At 44.9% G+C, this 16799-nt stretch overlaps 1 protein-coding gene across 5 annotated transcripts in view; it reads right to left on the bottom strand.

Moving 5' to 3' along the window:
• Nucleotides 1-8241, bottom strand: part of CD38 (CD38 molecule) — a 69630-nt gene extending 61389 nt beyond the window's left edge. For 4 of the 5 annotated variants that reach the window (XR_015165139.1, XR_015165140.1, XM_086404747.1 and 1 more), the window contains exon 1: nucleotides 7370-8241. Coding sequence is in view for 2 of the 5 variants with exons in the window: in XM_086404747.1 (XP_086260873.1) it covers nucleotides 7370-7581 (212 nt within the window). In the remaining 3 variants the exon portion in view is untranslated. Of the gene's footprint in view, nucleotides 1-6967; nucleotides 7330-7369 lie in introns of those variants that run through there. The other variant, XM_086404745.1, reaches the window with a different exon arrangement.
• Between the last annotated feature and the right edge of the window lie 8558 nt (nucleotides 8242-16799).

Consider the following 16799-nt stretch of genomic DNA (forward strand, 5'->3'; position numbering starts at 1 on the left):
GCTAACATAAAGATACAGAAAGGGTGCAGCTGCCCACAATACCTCTGTCGCTCCTCGCATGGAATGGGCGGTGTTGTTTCTCTGCCTCCCGAATCTGGGTTGAAGGGGTGACCTAACCAATGTAGAAGTGATGCTGTGCTGGTTACAGGTCTAAAGCTTTAGGAAGGGCTCTTCTGAAAGTTTGGGAACTTGGAAGAACTCCAGCCACACCACAAAAAGATCGTATGGTGACACCACGAGGTGAAGAGGGGCCCTGAGAAGAATAGAGAGAGAAAGCGAGGCCACCACCCCAGCTGACACCACGTGCCATGGCGCCATCTTGTAAGCGCCACGTATGGACGTTCCCGCCAAGTCAGTCGCTCCCGACTACAGCCCTAGCTGGCACCGTGTGAAGCAGGCCATCCAGCTGATCCCAGACAAGCCACTCAATTGGGAAAGATAACAAATGGCTGAGGCTTTAAGCCCCTATGTGTTAGAGTAATTTTTGATGCAGCAAAAGATAACCAAAACAGAAAGCGCACCTGGAAGCGAGGCATGGCCTGACGGAAACCTAGAACACACGTTCAGTTCAGTTCAGTTCAGTCGCTCAGTCTGTCCGACTCTTTGCGACCCCATGAACTGCAGCACGCCAGGCCTCCCTGTCCATCACCAACTCCCAGAGTCCACCCAAACCCATGTCCATTGAGTCAGTAATGCCATCCAACCACCTCACCCTCTGTCATCCCCTTCTCCTACCTTCAATCTTTCCCAGCATCAGGATCTTTTCAAATGAGTCAGCTCTTCGCATGAGGTGGCCAAAGTATTGGAGTTTCAGCTTCAACATCAGTCCTTCCAATGAATATTCGGGACTGATTTCCTTTAGGATGGACTGGTTGGACCTCCTTGTAGTCCAACATGTGTACGATGGTTCCTTTTCTGTGTCAGCTTGGCTAGCCCATGGTACCCAGAGATTGAGTCAGATGCATCTGGATGTGTGTTGCATTTAAATGGATGCACTCTGAGTAAAGCAGGTGACCATCCACGGTCTAGGTGGGCCTCACTCAGTGAGCTGAAAGCCTTAAGAAAAAGACTGACTTCCCCCAGGGAAAAGGGAATTCTGCCAGCAGAGGCCTTCAGATTAGAGCTGCAGCATCAACTCTTCCCTGGATCTCTAGCCTGCCTGCCCACCCTGAAGATTTTGCCTTGTCAGACACCAAATCACGTGAGCCAATTCCTCAAACATTATTGACTGGAGGATTTTTGCAGAAACTAATGCCTATGGCCAGCGATTTGTTATGTAAGTGAATACTGAATCACGAAGGATTTTATTCTCTTTTGTTGGCCTAATAGTCACATCGTCTGAATCAGAAGTATATTCTGAAGAACTATCATCTTCTGAGATCCTAGTATTTATGTTGCTTGGACAATCAGAGAAAGTATCTGCATAAAATTCACCAAAAAATGCCTCTTCACTTAAAATTTCATGATGTGTCTTTTTTAAAAATTTTATGGTAATACACTTGCTTATGACATACATAAGGTTGGAACAAAAGCTTAATGGAGCAAAATGTGAATGATAACAAACACAGGGTATATGATGAGCCCTGGGTCAATTTTTAGCTCTAACAACTTTGCACAGTGATGTTAACTGTATCACTCTTAAAAGCACGTTGCCACATCTCCAGTCAATAATAGGTTAAATGAGCACTTTCTCTCTTTCTCTCCCTCTGTCGCTATCTCTCTATCTCTGTCTTTCTCTCTTCCTGATTACAACATAGCTTTAGCATTTAGCACTGGGTGACAAGCTACAGTTATTAATAGAAAGGCCTCAAGAAGACTATTTGTGAAGGCTGAACAGACAGGACAGAAATTGTTATTGGAGCCTGGGGAAATGAAATCTGTGCTCTGAAGACCTGTCACCTGCCATAATGGAGCTAATAGAAGCAGACCTAGTGAACTTCGGGTTTTGGCTAAGGAGATTTCCAGGCAGAATGTTGGAAGTGCCAACTCATTTCTTCTAGCTGTCTGTGAGAAAGATTCAGGGAGAAAGAAATAAACCAAAAGAGAACTGTTCATTTCTAAGCAGATTCAAGAGCAAGCATTTCCAAGTCAAGATTTGTTAGGTTTGAAATAAAACTGCTTTTCATTCCCAGTCTTTCCTAGTAAAAGAATTTCAAAGCAAGAAATGGCCTCAAGGCAATGATCACGCCCAGGGCGCTGCCAATAAAACACCTTCACAGGGTCAAGACGTCAGAGGTGTGACTGGGAGGCTCTGAGATGTCATGGAGAAGAAGAAACTCAGCATGTCCAGCACCCCAGGCGACACCAGCCTTTCAGCTGACCCCGCTGCTGTGCCATTCATGGAAGTGATGTCTGAGCTGTTTGGGGTGCTCCAGCTTAGCTAAGCCCCCCAGTGACTTCAGCTCTAGCCGACATCACAAGGAACAGAAGAACCACCTAGCTAAGCCCCATCAATCCTCAGAGTCATGCAAAATAGTAAAATGGCTTATGTTTTAAGACACGAAGTTTGGGGGTGGTTTGTTACATGGTAATAGATAAGCAAGATACCAATTACAGATCATTTGAAACTGAAGAGTTGTAAGGCAAGAGACCTACCATAAACCTACTGATGGCAGTAATAATTACCAGTGGCTAACAAGTCCCTTTACCTAGCACTGCCACATTCTTTCTTCCTCGACACTCAATTTTACATAGCTGCAATTATTATACTAATAATTTTTATGATGGTTTTGTTTTGCATGATATTACTTATCACATTTTTGTATGTTAGACATAGTTTGAATAAAGTACTGCAGGGGTAGGAAGAGCTAGATCAGAGTAGAAATCCCAAGGTGAACAGTTGGCATAAATCACTGCTTCGGCCCACTATCAATGACCAAGGCAGGAGAGAGCAGTCTAGGCAAGAGATGGGTGCAAAGGAGGATCGCAGAAATGGTCTCAGCTTTCATCAGGGAGAAGAGGGTATGACTACCAGGGAAATAGCCTGCTAGACTTTCGACAACATAGAAGGAGGAAGTTATTAATCAAAGAACCATGACCTTGAAGTTAAAGTCTCTGGGGGAACAGAAGGTAGAAGAGCTACAAGAACAACAGGAAGAGAGAAAGAAAACATCACATATATAATCTACACTATATGGAGAATTCTCACAGAAAGAAATAAACAAGCAACTCAGTAGAAATTAACAAGGATCTGAATAGGAAACTCACAGGAAAAAATATAAACGGCCAATAACCATACACAATATGCTGAGAATCATCAACAGTCAGGGAACAATTAGTTGCCATTGTTTTTCTAGTTGCTATTGTTGTTCTAGTTAGCAATGACAAGATTGTGGGGAAGTATGACCTCTGATGGATGGTGATGGGGGTATACAATGATACAGTTACTTTGGAGAGAATTCAGAAATATTTATCAAATTTTAAAATATGCCTAATTCTCCCTTTGGCCCAGTAGAAATCTATCCTATAGAAACACTCCCATACGTACACAAATATATGTTGTTGTTTAGTCTCTAAGTTGTGTCCAACTTTTTACAACCCTATGGACTGTAGAGCCCCAGGGTCCTCTGTTCTTGTGATGCTCCAGGTACATATTGGGTTGCCATTTTCTCCTCGCAGAGATCTTTCTGACCCAGGGATCGAACCTTTGTCTCCTGTGTCTCCTGCATTGCAGATAGATTCTTTATCACTGAGACACCTGGGTAGCTACATATACATATAACAACTATATATATATATATATATAAAACAAAAATTATATATTTGACAAAAATATTCATTGCAGCATGTTTCTCCCCAACCAGCATGGTAGGTTCATGAGAGTGGGCACTTTATCCTTCAATCCTGTATTGTCAGAACTAGATCACTTTCTGAAACATAGAAGATGCTCAACAAATATTTATTGAATGAGCACTGGAAACTAATTTTCTATCAGTAGGAAATATCCACATCCATCCTACAGAAGGGTGGTTTCCCCAGTGGCTCAGAGAGTAAAGAATCTGCCTGCAATGCAGGAGACCTAGGTTTGATTCCTTGATTGGGAAGATCCCCTGGAGAAGGAAATGGCAACCCACTCCAGTATTCTTCCCTGGAAAATCCCATGGACAGTGGAGCCTGGCAGGCTATAGTCCATGGGGTCACAAAGTCAGACACAACTGAGTGACTAACACACACACACACACACACAAAGGAAATATTTACATCCACTCTACAGAATACTGTTAGCTGTTAGATGGTGCTAGTAGTAAAGAACCTGCCTTCCAATGCAGGAGACATAAGAGATGGGGGTTTGATCCCTGTGTCCTTAAGAGCCCCTAGAGGAGGGCATGGCAATCCACTCCACTATTCTTGCCTGAAGAATCCCATGGACGAAGGAGCCAGGCGGGCTACAGTCCACGGGGTCTCAAAAGAGTCGGATATGACTGAAGCGACTTAACCTGCACAACCTGTGTAGTGAATGACACTGAGAGATCTCCAGGACCAATTATAAATTAAAAATAATAATAATGATAATTACAGTAGAAAAGCTTTTTCATCATTGGAGGACCGATTTAGTGGATTGTGATTTAAATAAATGTAATCTTAGGCACCTCTTTTTTTGTTTTCTGCTTTTACTTTTATTTGGATTTTTTTTTTTGGTGGCATTTATTCCCAGGCCATAAGTTTTTGTTTCTTCTGGGATATCTTTTTCTTTCGTGCAACCTCCTCTTCTGATTTAGGAATAATCTGTTCTTTTTCAGTGAAGATCATCTCAGTGTGGCCGGGAGAACTCATGTACGGGTTGATCTGACCATGAGCTCTGCAAGTCCTGCACCAGCAGCAAATGGTTTTTAGAGGTCACCTTTAGGCTGATTACGGCAAAGGAACATCTGTTTTGATGCTGGCCTTGGTCCATGTTTATTATCACTGAAAGATGCCTGTGATATTGCACTTCCCTCAAAAATAGCATGTTGAACGTTTAGAATACTTCAGGATCTTTCCTCCTTATTCTCATCATTCCCCCCATGTGGTAAGTACTGCCATTCCATTCCACAGCTGAGAACATTGAAGCTCAAAGAAAGTAATTTGCCCAGAGTTATGCTGTGACAGAGCTGGGATTTGAACCCAGTGTGCAGAGTTCCTGCTCTTAAACTACCCAACGATAAAGTGACCGTATGTTCTGTTTAAGCCCAGCATAATTATTAATAGTATCCCCTTTCTTTCCAAAAAGTTCCAGACACAGTCAGTGCATTATGGTCCCTCTACCTACAGAACCTACACAGGTAGCAGAGTGTTAAGAGTTTGGTTTCTGGAGCTAAATTTGGGGCAGTTTGCTCAAACTCTCCAGTTCAGTTTGCTTATATGTAACATGGAGATAGCACTGGTAATGCCTCAGATTGCTGTGAAAGGGCTAAATGGTTTGCCATTTTTTAAGTGCCTGACACACAGGAAGTACCAGATTAATTATTAACCTGTTTATGCAAAGTGTGAGTGTATGTGTATTGTGAGATATCTCGAAAGATGTTCAAAAAATAGTAACAGGAGATATCCCCATTAATATTTTAAGTATATATATATACACATATACATTCGCCAACAGATGCATCTTTTTGATATTGTGTGTTTTGAATACAGAGTGTGTATTTAACATTGAGTAGGCGTCCTGACAAGCACTAAAAAGCCATCTGGTCTCTATGGCATCTTGCTTGCTATATGGATATGAACGCCCCAAAGATGATCAAACAACAGCAATTTAAAGACTATTAAATTAAGTGAAAATAAAATGATCGCTTTTATCATTACCATTTCAGATTGCGTATCACTTGATTTGAGCTTCCAGGGTAGCTTAGCTGGTAAAGAATCTGCCTGCAATGCAGGAGACCCTCGTTTGATTCTTGGGTGGGAAAGATCCCCTGGAGAAGGGATAGGCTACCCCCTCCTGTGTTCATGGGCTTTCCTGATGGCTCAGATGGTAAAGAATCTGCCTGCAACGTGGGAGACCTGGGTTCAATCCCTGGGTTGGGAAGATCCTCTGGAGGAGGGCATGGCAACCCACTCCAGTATTCTTATTTGGAGAATCCCCATGGACAGGGGAGCCTGGTGGGCTACAGTCCATGGGGTTGCAAAAGGTCGGACATGAATGAGCGACTAAGCACAGCACATCACTTGATTTAATTGATACGTTAATTGAAATCTAAAGGAATGGCTCAACTTCTACATTTTCTCTCAATTAACTAATTGTAAGCAAAACATTTGACACCATGGCAATCTTTGGACTAGAACAATTTGCAAATAAGAAACTTCAGTCGCTGCGCTAGAACCTGAACTCATGGGCACCCGCAGGGAGGCTGGGGGGCAGGAAGGGGGGGAGTCTCTCTGCCCACTTCCTCTCTCCCCAGCCCGGGGTCAAGTGTGTTTGGAGGCAGAACCGATTTGAATCACACAGGTGAACATCGCGGCTAGCCTGCCCGCCCTTGGCAGCCTGGAAAAGGCAGCAAGCCAGCCAGCCAGCACCTTTTCACTTCCCAGCTTATTCTACTTCATGTACACTTTGAAAACTGAGTTTTCCGGGTGAAACTAAGCCCTGGTAATGGAAGTCAGGAAATCTGTTCACACTGGGGAGAGATTAGTGGCTAGCTGGGATAGGGACGGAGAAACCTTCACAAAAGTCTCCACAGACTGGGTGTTCCCAGGGTCCCTACAGATTCATAAAGCAGATGCACTTTTGCGGCTGTTAGAATCTTAATTTTTAACCTTGCTGTTACTTTGTTTTCTGTCGTTACTGGGAGCTCTGGTCACATTTATTTCAGGGCGCACAAGAATCTCGAGGCTGGTATATTAATGAATGAAATGAATGTCGGTGATCCGGCCCCCCAGACACTGTCCTCCCCGACCCCAGGCTCCGCAAACCATTTAATCCAGTGTCATCTGCAACACTCTGGGGACTTGGGAGGCAAGACATGGCGAACAGAAACCCCGCGCAACTCACCGGCCTCCCGTTGACTTTCCGAACCAGTCGCCGGGCGGTGGGCGCCCAGGGGAGCTGCGGCCCCAAATGGAAGCCCAGGGCGTCTCGGACAACTTCCACCCGCCGAGCGGACGCGCCAGTAGCCGCGCGCTGTCGGCGGGCTCCCTGAGACCACCGGCCGCCCGCACCTCTTGCGAGTGGCGCGCGCAAACGCGCGCCTGCACTGCCTACTCGGCACCGCCCGGCGGGCTCTCAGCTGACTCGGGACAGTAGGTGCCTTGTTGCCAGCAAATCCAGACGGCTGCTGTGCGGCGCGCGGCGTCCAGCTGTGCCCAGCTGTGCCCAGCTGTGCCCAGCGCGCCCCGCCGAGTGCCGTCCCCACCGCGCGTGGGGCCCCGTAGGGCGCCTAAGACTCCCACTCACCTGGAACCCGGCCGGATCGTCTGGGTGTAGGTGTCGCATCGCTCCTGGATGATTTTCTGAAAATCGGCGGTGCTGCCTGCCCCGTGCCACCTGTTGAGCCCGGAGTAGTGCCACTTGTAGATTCCGATCGCCCCCCCGGTGATCCCCGCCACCAGGAAGAACAGAAGAACGCACCAGCAAAGCTTCTTTCTCGGCGTGCAGCAGTCGGCCATGGGGTCCGATGAGGGTCTCCCGGACCAATTTGTAGAAGCGGCCGCTAGAGTCTTAGCGGCCGGGGAGGAGAGCGCTAGCCCGTTTCTCAAACTGCACTTCCCCTTTAGCGCTCGCTCGCCTTTTCTCTCGCTTCCTTTCCTACTCCTCCCCCCTCCTTCGAAGTCTCTCAGTGGCGATCGCTAGACCAGTAAGGATCTCAAGGTCTTAAAAAGCCTAGAGCCGTTCACTTCCTAGATGGCAAGAGTGAATATTGACATTTTAGGAATCAACGAACTAAAATGGACTGGATCTGATGGATTATATTCTTTGCAGCCAAAGATGGAGAAGCTCTATACAGTCAGCAAAAACAAGACCCGGAGCTGACTGTGGCTCATATCATGAACTCATTTCAAAATTCAGACTTAACTTGAAAAAAGTAGGGAAAACCACTAAACCATTCAGGTATGACCTAAGTCAAGACCCCTACAATTATACAGTGAAAGTGACAAATAGATTCAAGGAATGAGATCTGATAGGCAGAGTGCCTGAAGAACTATGAACTGAGGTTCATGACATTGTACAGGAGGCAGTGATCAAGACCATCCCCCCAAAAAAGAAATGTAAAGAGGCAAAATGGTTATCTGAAGAGGCCTTACACATACCTGTGAAAAGAAGTAAAAGGCAAAGGAAAAAAGGAAAGATATACCCATTTGAATGCAGAGTTCCAAACAATAGCAAGGAGAGATAAGAAAGCCTTCCTCAGTGATCAATGCAAAGAAATAGAGGAAAACAATAGAATGGGGAAGACTAGAGATCTCTTCAGGAAAATTTCAGGTCCCAAGGGAACATTTCATGCAAAGATAGCCACATTAAAGGACAGAAATGATATGGATCTAACAGAAGCAGAAGATATTAAGAAGAGGTGGCAAGAATACACAGAAGAACTATGCAAAAAAGATCTTCAAGACCGAGATAACCATGATGGTGTGATCACTCACCTAGAGCCAGACATCCTGGAATGTGAATTCAAGTGGGCCTTAGGAAGCATCAGTACAAACAAAGCTAGTGGAGGTGATGGAATTCCAGTTGAGCTATTTCAAATCCTAAAAGGTGATGCTGTAAAAGTGCTGCACTCAATATGCCAGCAAATTTGGAAAACTCAGCAGTGGCCACAGGACTGGAAAAGGTCAGTTTTCATTCCAATCCCAAAGAAAGGCAATGCCAAAGAATGTTCAAACTACTGCACAATTGCACTCATCTCACACACTAGCAAAGTAACGCTCAAAATTCTCCAAGCCGGGCTTCAAAAGTACCTGAACCATGAACTTCCAGATGTTCAAGCTAGTTTTAGAAAAGGCAGAGGAACCAGAGATCAAACTGCCAACATGTGCTGGGTCATGGAAAAAACAAGAGAGTTCCAGAAAAACATCTATTTCTGCTTTATTGACTATGCCAAAGCCTTTGACTGTGTGGATCACAATAAACTGTGGAAAATTCTGAAAGATGGGAACACCAGACCACCTGACCTGACTCCTGAGAATTCTGTATGCAGGTCAAGAAGCAACAGTCAGAACTGGACGTGGTACAACAGACAGGTTCCAAATCAGGAAAGGAGTGTGTCAAGGCTGTATATTGTCACCCTGCTTATTTAGCTTATATGCAGAGTATATCATGAGAAATGCTGGGCTGGAAGAAGCACAAGCTGGAATCAAGATTGCCAGGAGAAATATCAATAACCTCAGATATGCAGATGACACCACCCTATGGCAGAAAGTGAAGAAGAACTAAAGAGCCTCTTGATGAAAGTGAAAGAGGAGAGTGAAAAAGTTGGCCTAAAGCTCAACATTCAGAAAACTAAGATCATGGCATCTGGTCCCATCACTTCGTGGCAGATAGATGGGGAAACAGTGGAAACAGTGACAGATTTTATTCTGAGGGGTTCCAAAATCACTGCAGATGGTGATTGCAGCCATGAAATTACAAGATGCTTGCTCTTTGGAAAAAAAAGTTATGACCAAACTGCTGCTGCTGCTGCTGCTACTAAGTTGCTTCAGTTGTGTCTGACTCTTTGCGACCCCATAGACAGCAGCTCACCCGGCTCCCCCGTCCCTGGGATTCTCCAGGCAAGAACACTGGAATGGGTTGCCATTTCCTTCTCCAATGCGTGAAAGTGAAGTCGCTCAGTCGTGTCCGACTCTTTGTGACCCCACGGACTACAGCCTACCAGGCTCCTCCATCCATGGGATTTTCCAGACAAAATGGAAATGGTGGCGATGGTGGGGGTGCCATCGCCTTCTCCATGACCAACCTAGACAGCATATTAAAAAACAGAGACATTACTTTGCCAACAAAGGTCCTTCTAGTCAAGGCTATGGTTTTTCCAGTGGTCATGTATGGATGTGAGAGTTGAACTGTAAAGGAAGCTGAGTGCCAAAGAATTGATGCTTTTGAACTGTGGTGCTAAATATTCATTGGAAGGAAGGAATGGCCAATACTTTGGCCACTTGATGTAAAGAACTGACTCATTTGAAAAGACCCTGATGCTGGGAAAGATTGAAGGCAGCAGAAGGGAACGACAGATGATGAGATGGTTGGATGGCATCACTGTCTCAGTGGACATGAGTTTGAGTAAGCTCTGGGAGCTGGTGATGGACAGGGAAGCCTGGCTGTTGCAGTCCATGAGGTCTCAAAGAATCGGACTCGACTGAACTGAACTGTCCACTTCTTGAGCAGAGGGAGCCAGGCTCCTCATCTCTAGGGAGAAGCCACCACTTTGTTTTTACTTGTTGTTCAGTCACTCAGTCGCGACTCTTTGAGATCCCATGGACTGCAGCCCACCAGGCTCTGCTGTCCATGGATTTTTCCAGGCAAGAATACTGGAGTGGGTTGCCATTTCCTTTTTCTGGAGAATCTTCTCCACCCAGGGATCAAACCGGCATCTTCTGCATTGGCAGGTGGATTGTTTACCACTGAGCCACCTGGGAAGCCCTTGACCTTACTTGGCAGACACTCAAAAAACAGACAGTATAACTTTATACACCGTGGTTGGCTCCCTTTCCCAAGTTGCACTTTACACGTAACCCACACCTGCTTCCTGGAGATTATCAAAGTGACTGTCTGCCTCCCTACCTGTGTACGGGCAATGCCCACCTCTGCTTAGCACTTTGAGAAACACCTGCTCAGCCTCCTGTAAAGGTTCTGCTTAAGCCTTCTCTCCAGTGCCATCAGTGTAAGTTCTGGCTGGGTAATGTGGGGTAAGTTACTTGACCTCTCTGTGCTTCAGATGTAAAGTGGGCACCGTAGTTATACTTACTTTACGGGGCTGTTATGAGGATTGAGTGAGCTCATAATTACCAAGGGCTTCCCTGGTGGCTCAGATGGTAAAGAATCTGCCTGCAATGTGGGCGACCTGAGTTCGATCCCTGGGTTGGGATCCCGGGAGTAGGGAATGGCTACCTACTCCAGTATTCTTGCTTGGAGAATTTCATGGACAGGGGACCCTGCCACAGAGGAGCCTGATGGGCTATATGGTCCATGAGGTCGCAAAGACATGACTGAGCAACTTTCGCTTTACTTCTTCACTTATCAAGTGTTAAGCGAGGCACATGATAAGCACTAACATGATATATGTTAGCAATTCCTACCTACTCCCTGAGGCTGTCGACAGGATACAATTCTAGAAGCCATGAGGCGTTGCTTGGAACATGTCGGCGTGTGTCTGGCACGCAGTAAGTACTCAAAGTAGTGATTCAACAACTAATCCAATGGCTTTTCCGAGCACCCACTGCACTGCCTCTCTCAAGGTCCTACACTAGGAGCACCTCTGATATTTTAGCAGAGACCTAAGGAAAGTGACTTCCTGGGGCAAAAAATTCCCAGACAGAGTGGAGAGCAGGTGCCAATACCCTGAGGCAAAAAAGCTCCAGAAGATCGTGGAGGACAGAGGAGCCTGGTGTGCTGTAGTCCATAGGGTTGCAAAGAGTGAGACAAAAGTTAGCGACTAAACAACAACAGGAAAAGCTCTTGGTCTGTTCTGGGAGCAGCAAGAAGGCCATTGGAACTGGAATGCAGGGCTGAGGGAGGCAGACCAGGAGAGAAGTTCAGAGGGTAGGAGGAAGGCAGGCCACCTATGGCCTTGCAGCCCAAAAGGACTTTTGGGGCTGTGGATTCTATTTTTAACCTACTGAATGTCACTCAGTGACTTGATCAGATATGACACTTAAAAGGCTCCATCTGGCTTCTGTATTGAGAATAAATTGTAGAAAAGTAAAAACAGAAAGATGAACACCAGTTACGGTGACTGTAACCAGGAGAGTAGCAACAGAAGCAGCAAAGAAAAAAGGAAGTTGCATTCCGGATGTAGTTTAAAATCAGAAGCAAGGGAATTTACTTATGAGTTGGAGGTAGGGTTTACCGGAAAGAGGGAAGTCTAAGATGACTTCAGGAATTTTGGTCTGAGTAACTGACCACAGAAAAGACACAACTGCCATGTACAGCAAAAGGAAAACTGGGGGTGAAATAGATTTGGTTTGGGGGGAAAGGCATGAAACAAGAATTTGGTTTTAGGGGTGTTAAGTTTGAGATGCCTATTAGACTGCAAGAGGAGACACCAAGTAACTGACGGGATATAAACATTTGGCATTCAGGCCAGGGGTTAGTCCTGGAGACACGGATATGGAAATCTTTCACATGTAGTTAGGTTTTTTTGTTTTTTATTATTACATCTTAGCCATTTGTAATGGTTTAGAATTTTTTTTTATTTTTTTATTTTTGATGGAGCTGGGCTTTGTTCAGGCTTCCCATGTGGGCTTGCAGGCAGTGGGGGCTACTCCCTAGCTGCAGTGCACAGGCTTCTCCTTGCTGTGGCTTCTCTTGTTGCAGAGCACAGGCTCTAGGTACAGGGGCTTCAGTCGCCGCAGTACACCGCCTTAGCAGTCGCAGCTTACAGGCTTTATTGCCCCGCGGCATGGGGGATCTTCCCAGTCAGGGATCAAACTCAAGCCTTTCCCCGATACTGGGTCCTCACAGATGCCATCACCTCTTCACCTCCCTCCCCACCTCTGCTCCCACCCCCAGCCAACTCCTCCTGATTTCCTTCAAGGCAACTTCCTCCGGAAGCGTTTCCTGACCCCCTGGAGCTCCCAAACTGGGTCAGGTCTCCAAGCTGTATACTTTCCTAGCAGAAGAACACCGATACCAGTGACAATACAGAGCCCCAAATCTCTGGTGTGGACCACCTAGACCAGGAACACGTCCTCTGCTAATTTCTTCAAGATGTCCTCTTCAACTGGACCAGGGTTTGCTTACAGCCAGGTCTGTAGGAATAGTACTTATTCTCTCAGTATCCTGGGACTCAAGTTGGTGTCCACAACTGCTGGTTGAATGAATGAATGAATGAATCACAGACCAGAGTCTTATTTCTGGCCCCTGCTACCCCATCCTTTCCAAACTAGATTCAGAGGATTACTTTCACAATCTCAGATCTACATGAAATAGTATGAATATGGGGGGAGAAAAGTTGGTTTTGACTGAGGGTTCATTTCCCTGATCTCTGACCTTATGCTCTGCCTTCCTCCACTCCCTTCTCCTGGGTGTGAACTTTGTTTTTATACTGAATATTGAGCAAGATCCAAAATCAGTTACTCCTATTCCTTACTGAACTAAATCTTCTGTTATTACAGCATCTAAGATCTGCCACACAAACAATCTCTTTTAACAAGGTATTTGTTTTTGGAAATGGGGGAGTTATTTCATGTTTAATGGGCACAGTTTCAGTTCAAGAATGTAAAAAATTTGAGAGATGGACAATGGGAACAGTTGCACAACAATGTGAACATTTTCAGGGCCACTAATCTCTACAGTTAAATACAGTTAAATAGTGTATTTTATATTATCTGACTTTTACCAAAATAAGAAAAAAAACATTAAAAGAAAAGATAAATACACATGGAATAAAAGCCAAATAGAACCAGGGAAATATGTAGAAAGTCATTCTTTCTCCTACCCTGGGTGTTCCTCTTACCATATAATAGAGTTCATGCAGACACATAGGGACAGAGAGGTAAGCTTTCATCGTTTCATTAAAAACTACAGCATATTGCTAGCCCTGGCATGGACCTGGTTTTCCTTATATAGTGATGTATTTGGAAGACATTTGCTAACAGCACATATTCTACCTAATTCGTTTAAATGACCCTAGTAATCCACTGTATACCTGTTGTTCAGTCACTCAGTCATGTCCAACTCTGTGACCCCATGGACTGTAGCATACCAAGCTTCCTTGTCCTTCACCATCTCCTGAAGCTTGCTCAAACTCTTGTCCATTGAGTTGGTGATGCCATCCAGCCATCTCATCCTCTGTCATCCCTTTCTCCTCCTGCCTTCAATCTTTCCCAGCATCAAGGTCTTTTCTAGTGAGTCAGCTCTTCTCATCATGTGGCCAAAGTATTGGAGTTTCAGCTTCAGCATCAGTTCTTCCAATGACTATTCAGGATTAATTTCCTTTAGGATGGACTGGTTTGATCTCCTTGCAGTCCGAAGGACACTCTAGAGTCTTCTCCTACACCACAGTATGAAAGCATCAATTCTTTAGTACTTAGCCTTCTTTATGGTCCAACTTTCACTTCCATACATGACTACTGGAAATACCATAGCTTTGATTATACAGACCTTTGTCAGCTCTGCTTTTTAATACATTGCCTAAGTTTGTCATAGCTTTTCTTTAAAGCAGCAAGCGTCTTTTAATTTCATAGCTGCAGTCACCATCTGCAGTGATTTTGGAGCCCCAAAAAATAAAGCCTCTCACTGTTTGCATTGTTAACCATCTATTTGCCATGATGAAAGTGAAAGAGGAGAGTGAAAGAGAGTAAAAAATTTGCCGGGAGAAATACCAATAACCTCAGATATGCAGATGACACCACCCTTATGGCAGTAAGTGAAGAGGAACTAAAAAGCTTCTTGATGAAAGTGAAAGTGGAGAGTGAAACAGTTGGCTTAAAGCGCAACATTCAGAAAACGAAGATCATGGCATCTGGTCCCATGAACTCATGGCAAATAGATGGGGAAACAGTAGAAACAGTGTCAGACTTTACTTTTTGGGGCTCCAAAATCACTGCAGATGGTGACTGCAGCCATGAAATTAAAAGACACTTACTCCTTGGAAGGAAAGTTATGACCAACCTAGATAGCATTCAAAAGCAGAGACATTACTTTGCCAACAAAGGTTCGTCTAGTCAAGGCTATGGTTTTTCCAGTGGTCATGTATGGATGCGAGAGTTGGACTGTGAAGAAACCTGAGCACCGAAGAATTGATGCTTTTGAACTGTGGTGTTGGAGAAGACTCTTGAGAGTCCCTTAGACTGCAAGGAGATCCAACCAGTCCATTCTGAAGGAGATCAGCCCTGGGATTTCTTTGGAAAGACTGATGCTAAAGCTGAAACTCCAGTACTTTGGCCACCTCATGCGAAGAGTTGACTCATTGGAAAAGACTGATGCTGGGAAGGATTTGGAGCAGGAGGAGAAGGTGACGACAGAGGATGAGATGGCTGGGTGGCATCACCAACTGGATGGACATGAGTTTGAGTGAACTCCGGGAGATGGTGATGGACAGGGAGGCCTGGTGTGCTGCGATTCATGGGGTTGAAGAGTCGCACACGACTGAGCAACTGATCTGAGCTGCCATGAAGTGATGGGCCTGGATGCACCATGCTTTATCAAGTAGACCCATATTAATGGGCATTTAGGTTTTTCATTCTTTCTTACATTAAATACTGTAATTTTTGTGTTGGCCTATTTTTTCACATATCCAAGTAGTTACACTCCTAAAAGTAGATTTCCTGGGTCAAACGGCACACCCAGTTAAACTTCATAAGGTATTGCCAACCAAAGATATGGTACCAATTGAGTCTCACACCCACAGTTAGTTTCAGATTGTTTTGTCTCAATTTCTGGTTATGAATCAGGAGTGCCTTTGGAGCACTTCAGCTTTCAGCCTCTGCTGCTGTTAAATGCAACAAACACTTGAGAAAAGAATATCTAAAAGGACCCTCTCATCCTTTGCTCCTGTTAAGTCTCTTGATTTGTGAATCCTCTCACCTTGTATTCTTTCTTTCTGCAAGTCAGGTGTTCAGCTACAAATGTCAGACACCTGGTATACCCTGGGAGAAGATTACTAAGGCACCAAAAAGGAACCACCCTCCCTCCACACTATCTAGATATGGTACGATTTGGGGCAAGTTACATTTTTGAATCTCAATTTTCTCATCTGTAAAATGGGCACAATATAATGCTTACTCAGGTCAAAGCGGGGATTGATTGGGATAATATACACACCTCGGGCAGGTTAGGTGCTCAACACATGGTGCGGTGCACTCAGGCTCAAAAACTGGCATCGATCCAGTGCATTCAGGACCCATCACATGCCAAGCACCATGGCGGATTGCTGAGGGCAGGGAAGTAAACCAGCTTTGAGGAGTGCCTGTGTAGGGCAATTAAGAACACAGGCTTGCTTGCATTATTCACAAGAGCCAAGACACGGAAGCAACCTAGGTGCCCATCGATCAATGAATTGATAAAGAAGATGGGGCCTATATTTACAATGGACTATTAACACCCAAAAAAGATGTCCTTTTCATTATAGGGGACTGGAATGCAAAAGTAGGAAGTCAAGAACACCTGGAGTAACAGGCAAATATGGCCTTGGAATACAGAATGAAGCAGGGCAAAGACTAATAGAGTTTTGCCAAGAAAATGCACTGGTCATAGCAAACACCCTTTTCCAACAACACAAGAGAAGACTCTACACATGGACATCACCAGATGGTCAACACGGAAATCAGATTGATTATATTCTTTGCAGCCAAAGATGGAGAAGCTCTATACAGTGAGCAAAAACAAGACCAGGAGCTGACTGTGGCTCAGACCATGAACTCCTTATTGCCAAATTCAGACTTAAATTGAAGAAAGTAGGGAAAACCACTAGACCATTCAGGTATGACCTAAATCAAATCCCTTATGATTATACAGTGGAAGTGAGAAATAGATTTAAGGGCCTAGATCTGATAGATAGAGTGCCTGATGAACCATGGACTGAGGTTCGTGACATTGTACAGGAGACAGGGATCAAGACCATCCCCATGGAAAAGAAGTTCAAAAAAGCAAAATGGCTGTCTGGGGAGGCCTTACAAATAGCTGTGAAAAGAAGAGAAGCGAAAAGCAAAGGAGAAAAGGAAAGATATAA

The sequence above is a fragment of the Bos grunniens genome, chromosome 6, assembly GCF_055505025.1.
Source record: "Bos grunniens cultivar Pamir isolate PY7600 chromosome 6, Bosgru_T2T1.0, whole genome shotgun sequence".
Lineage (NCBI taxonomy): Eukaryota > Metazoa > Chordata > Mammalia > Artiodactyla > Bovidae > Bos > Bos grunniens.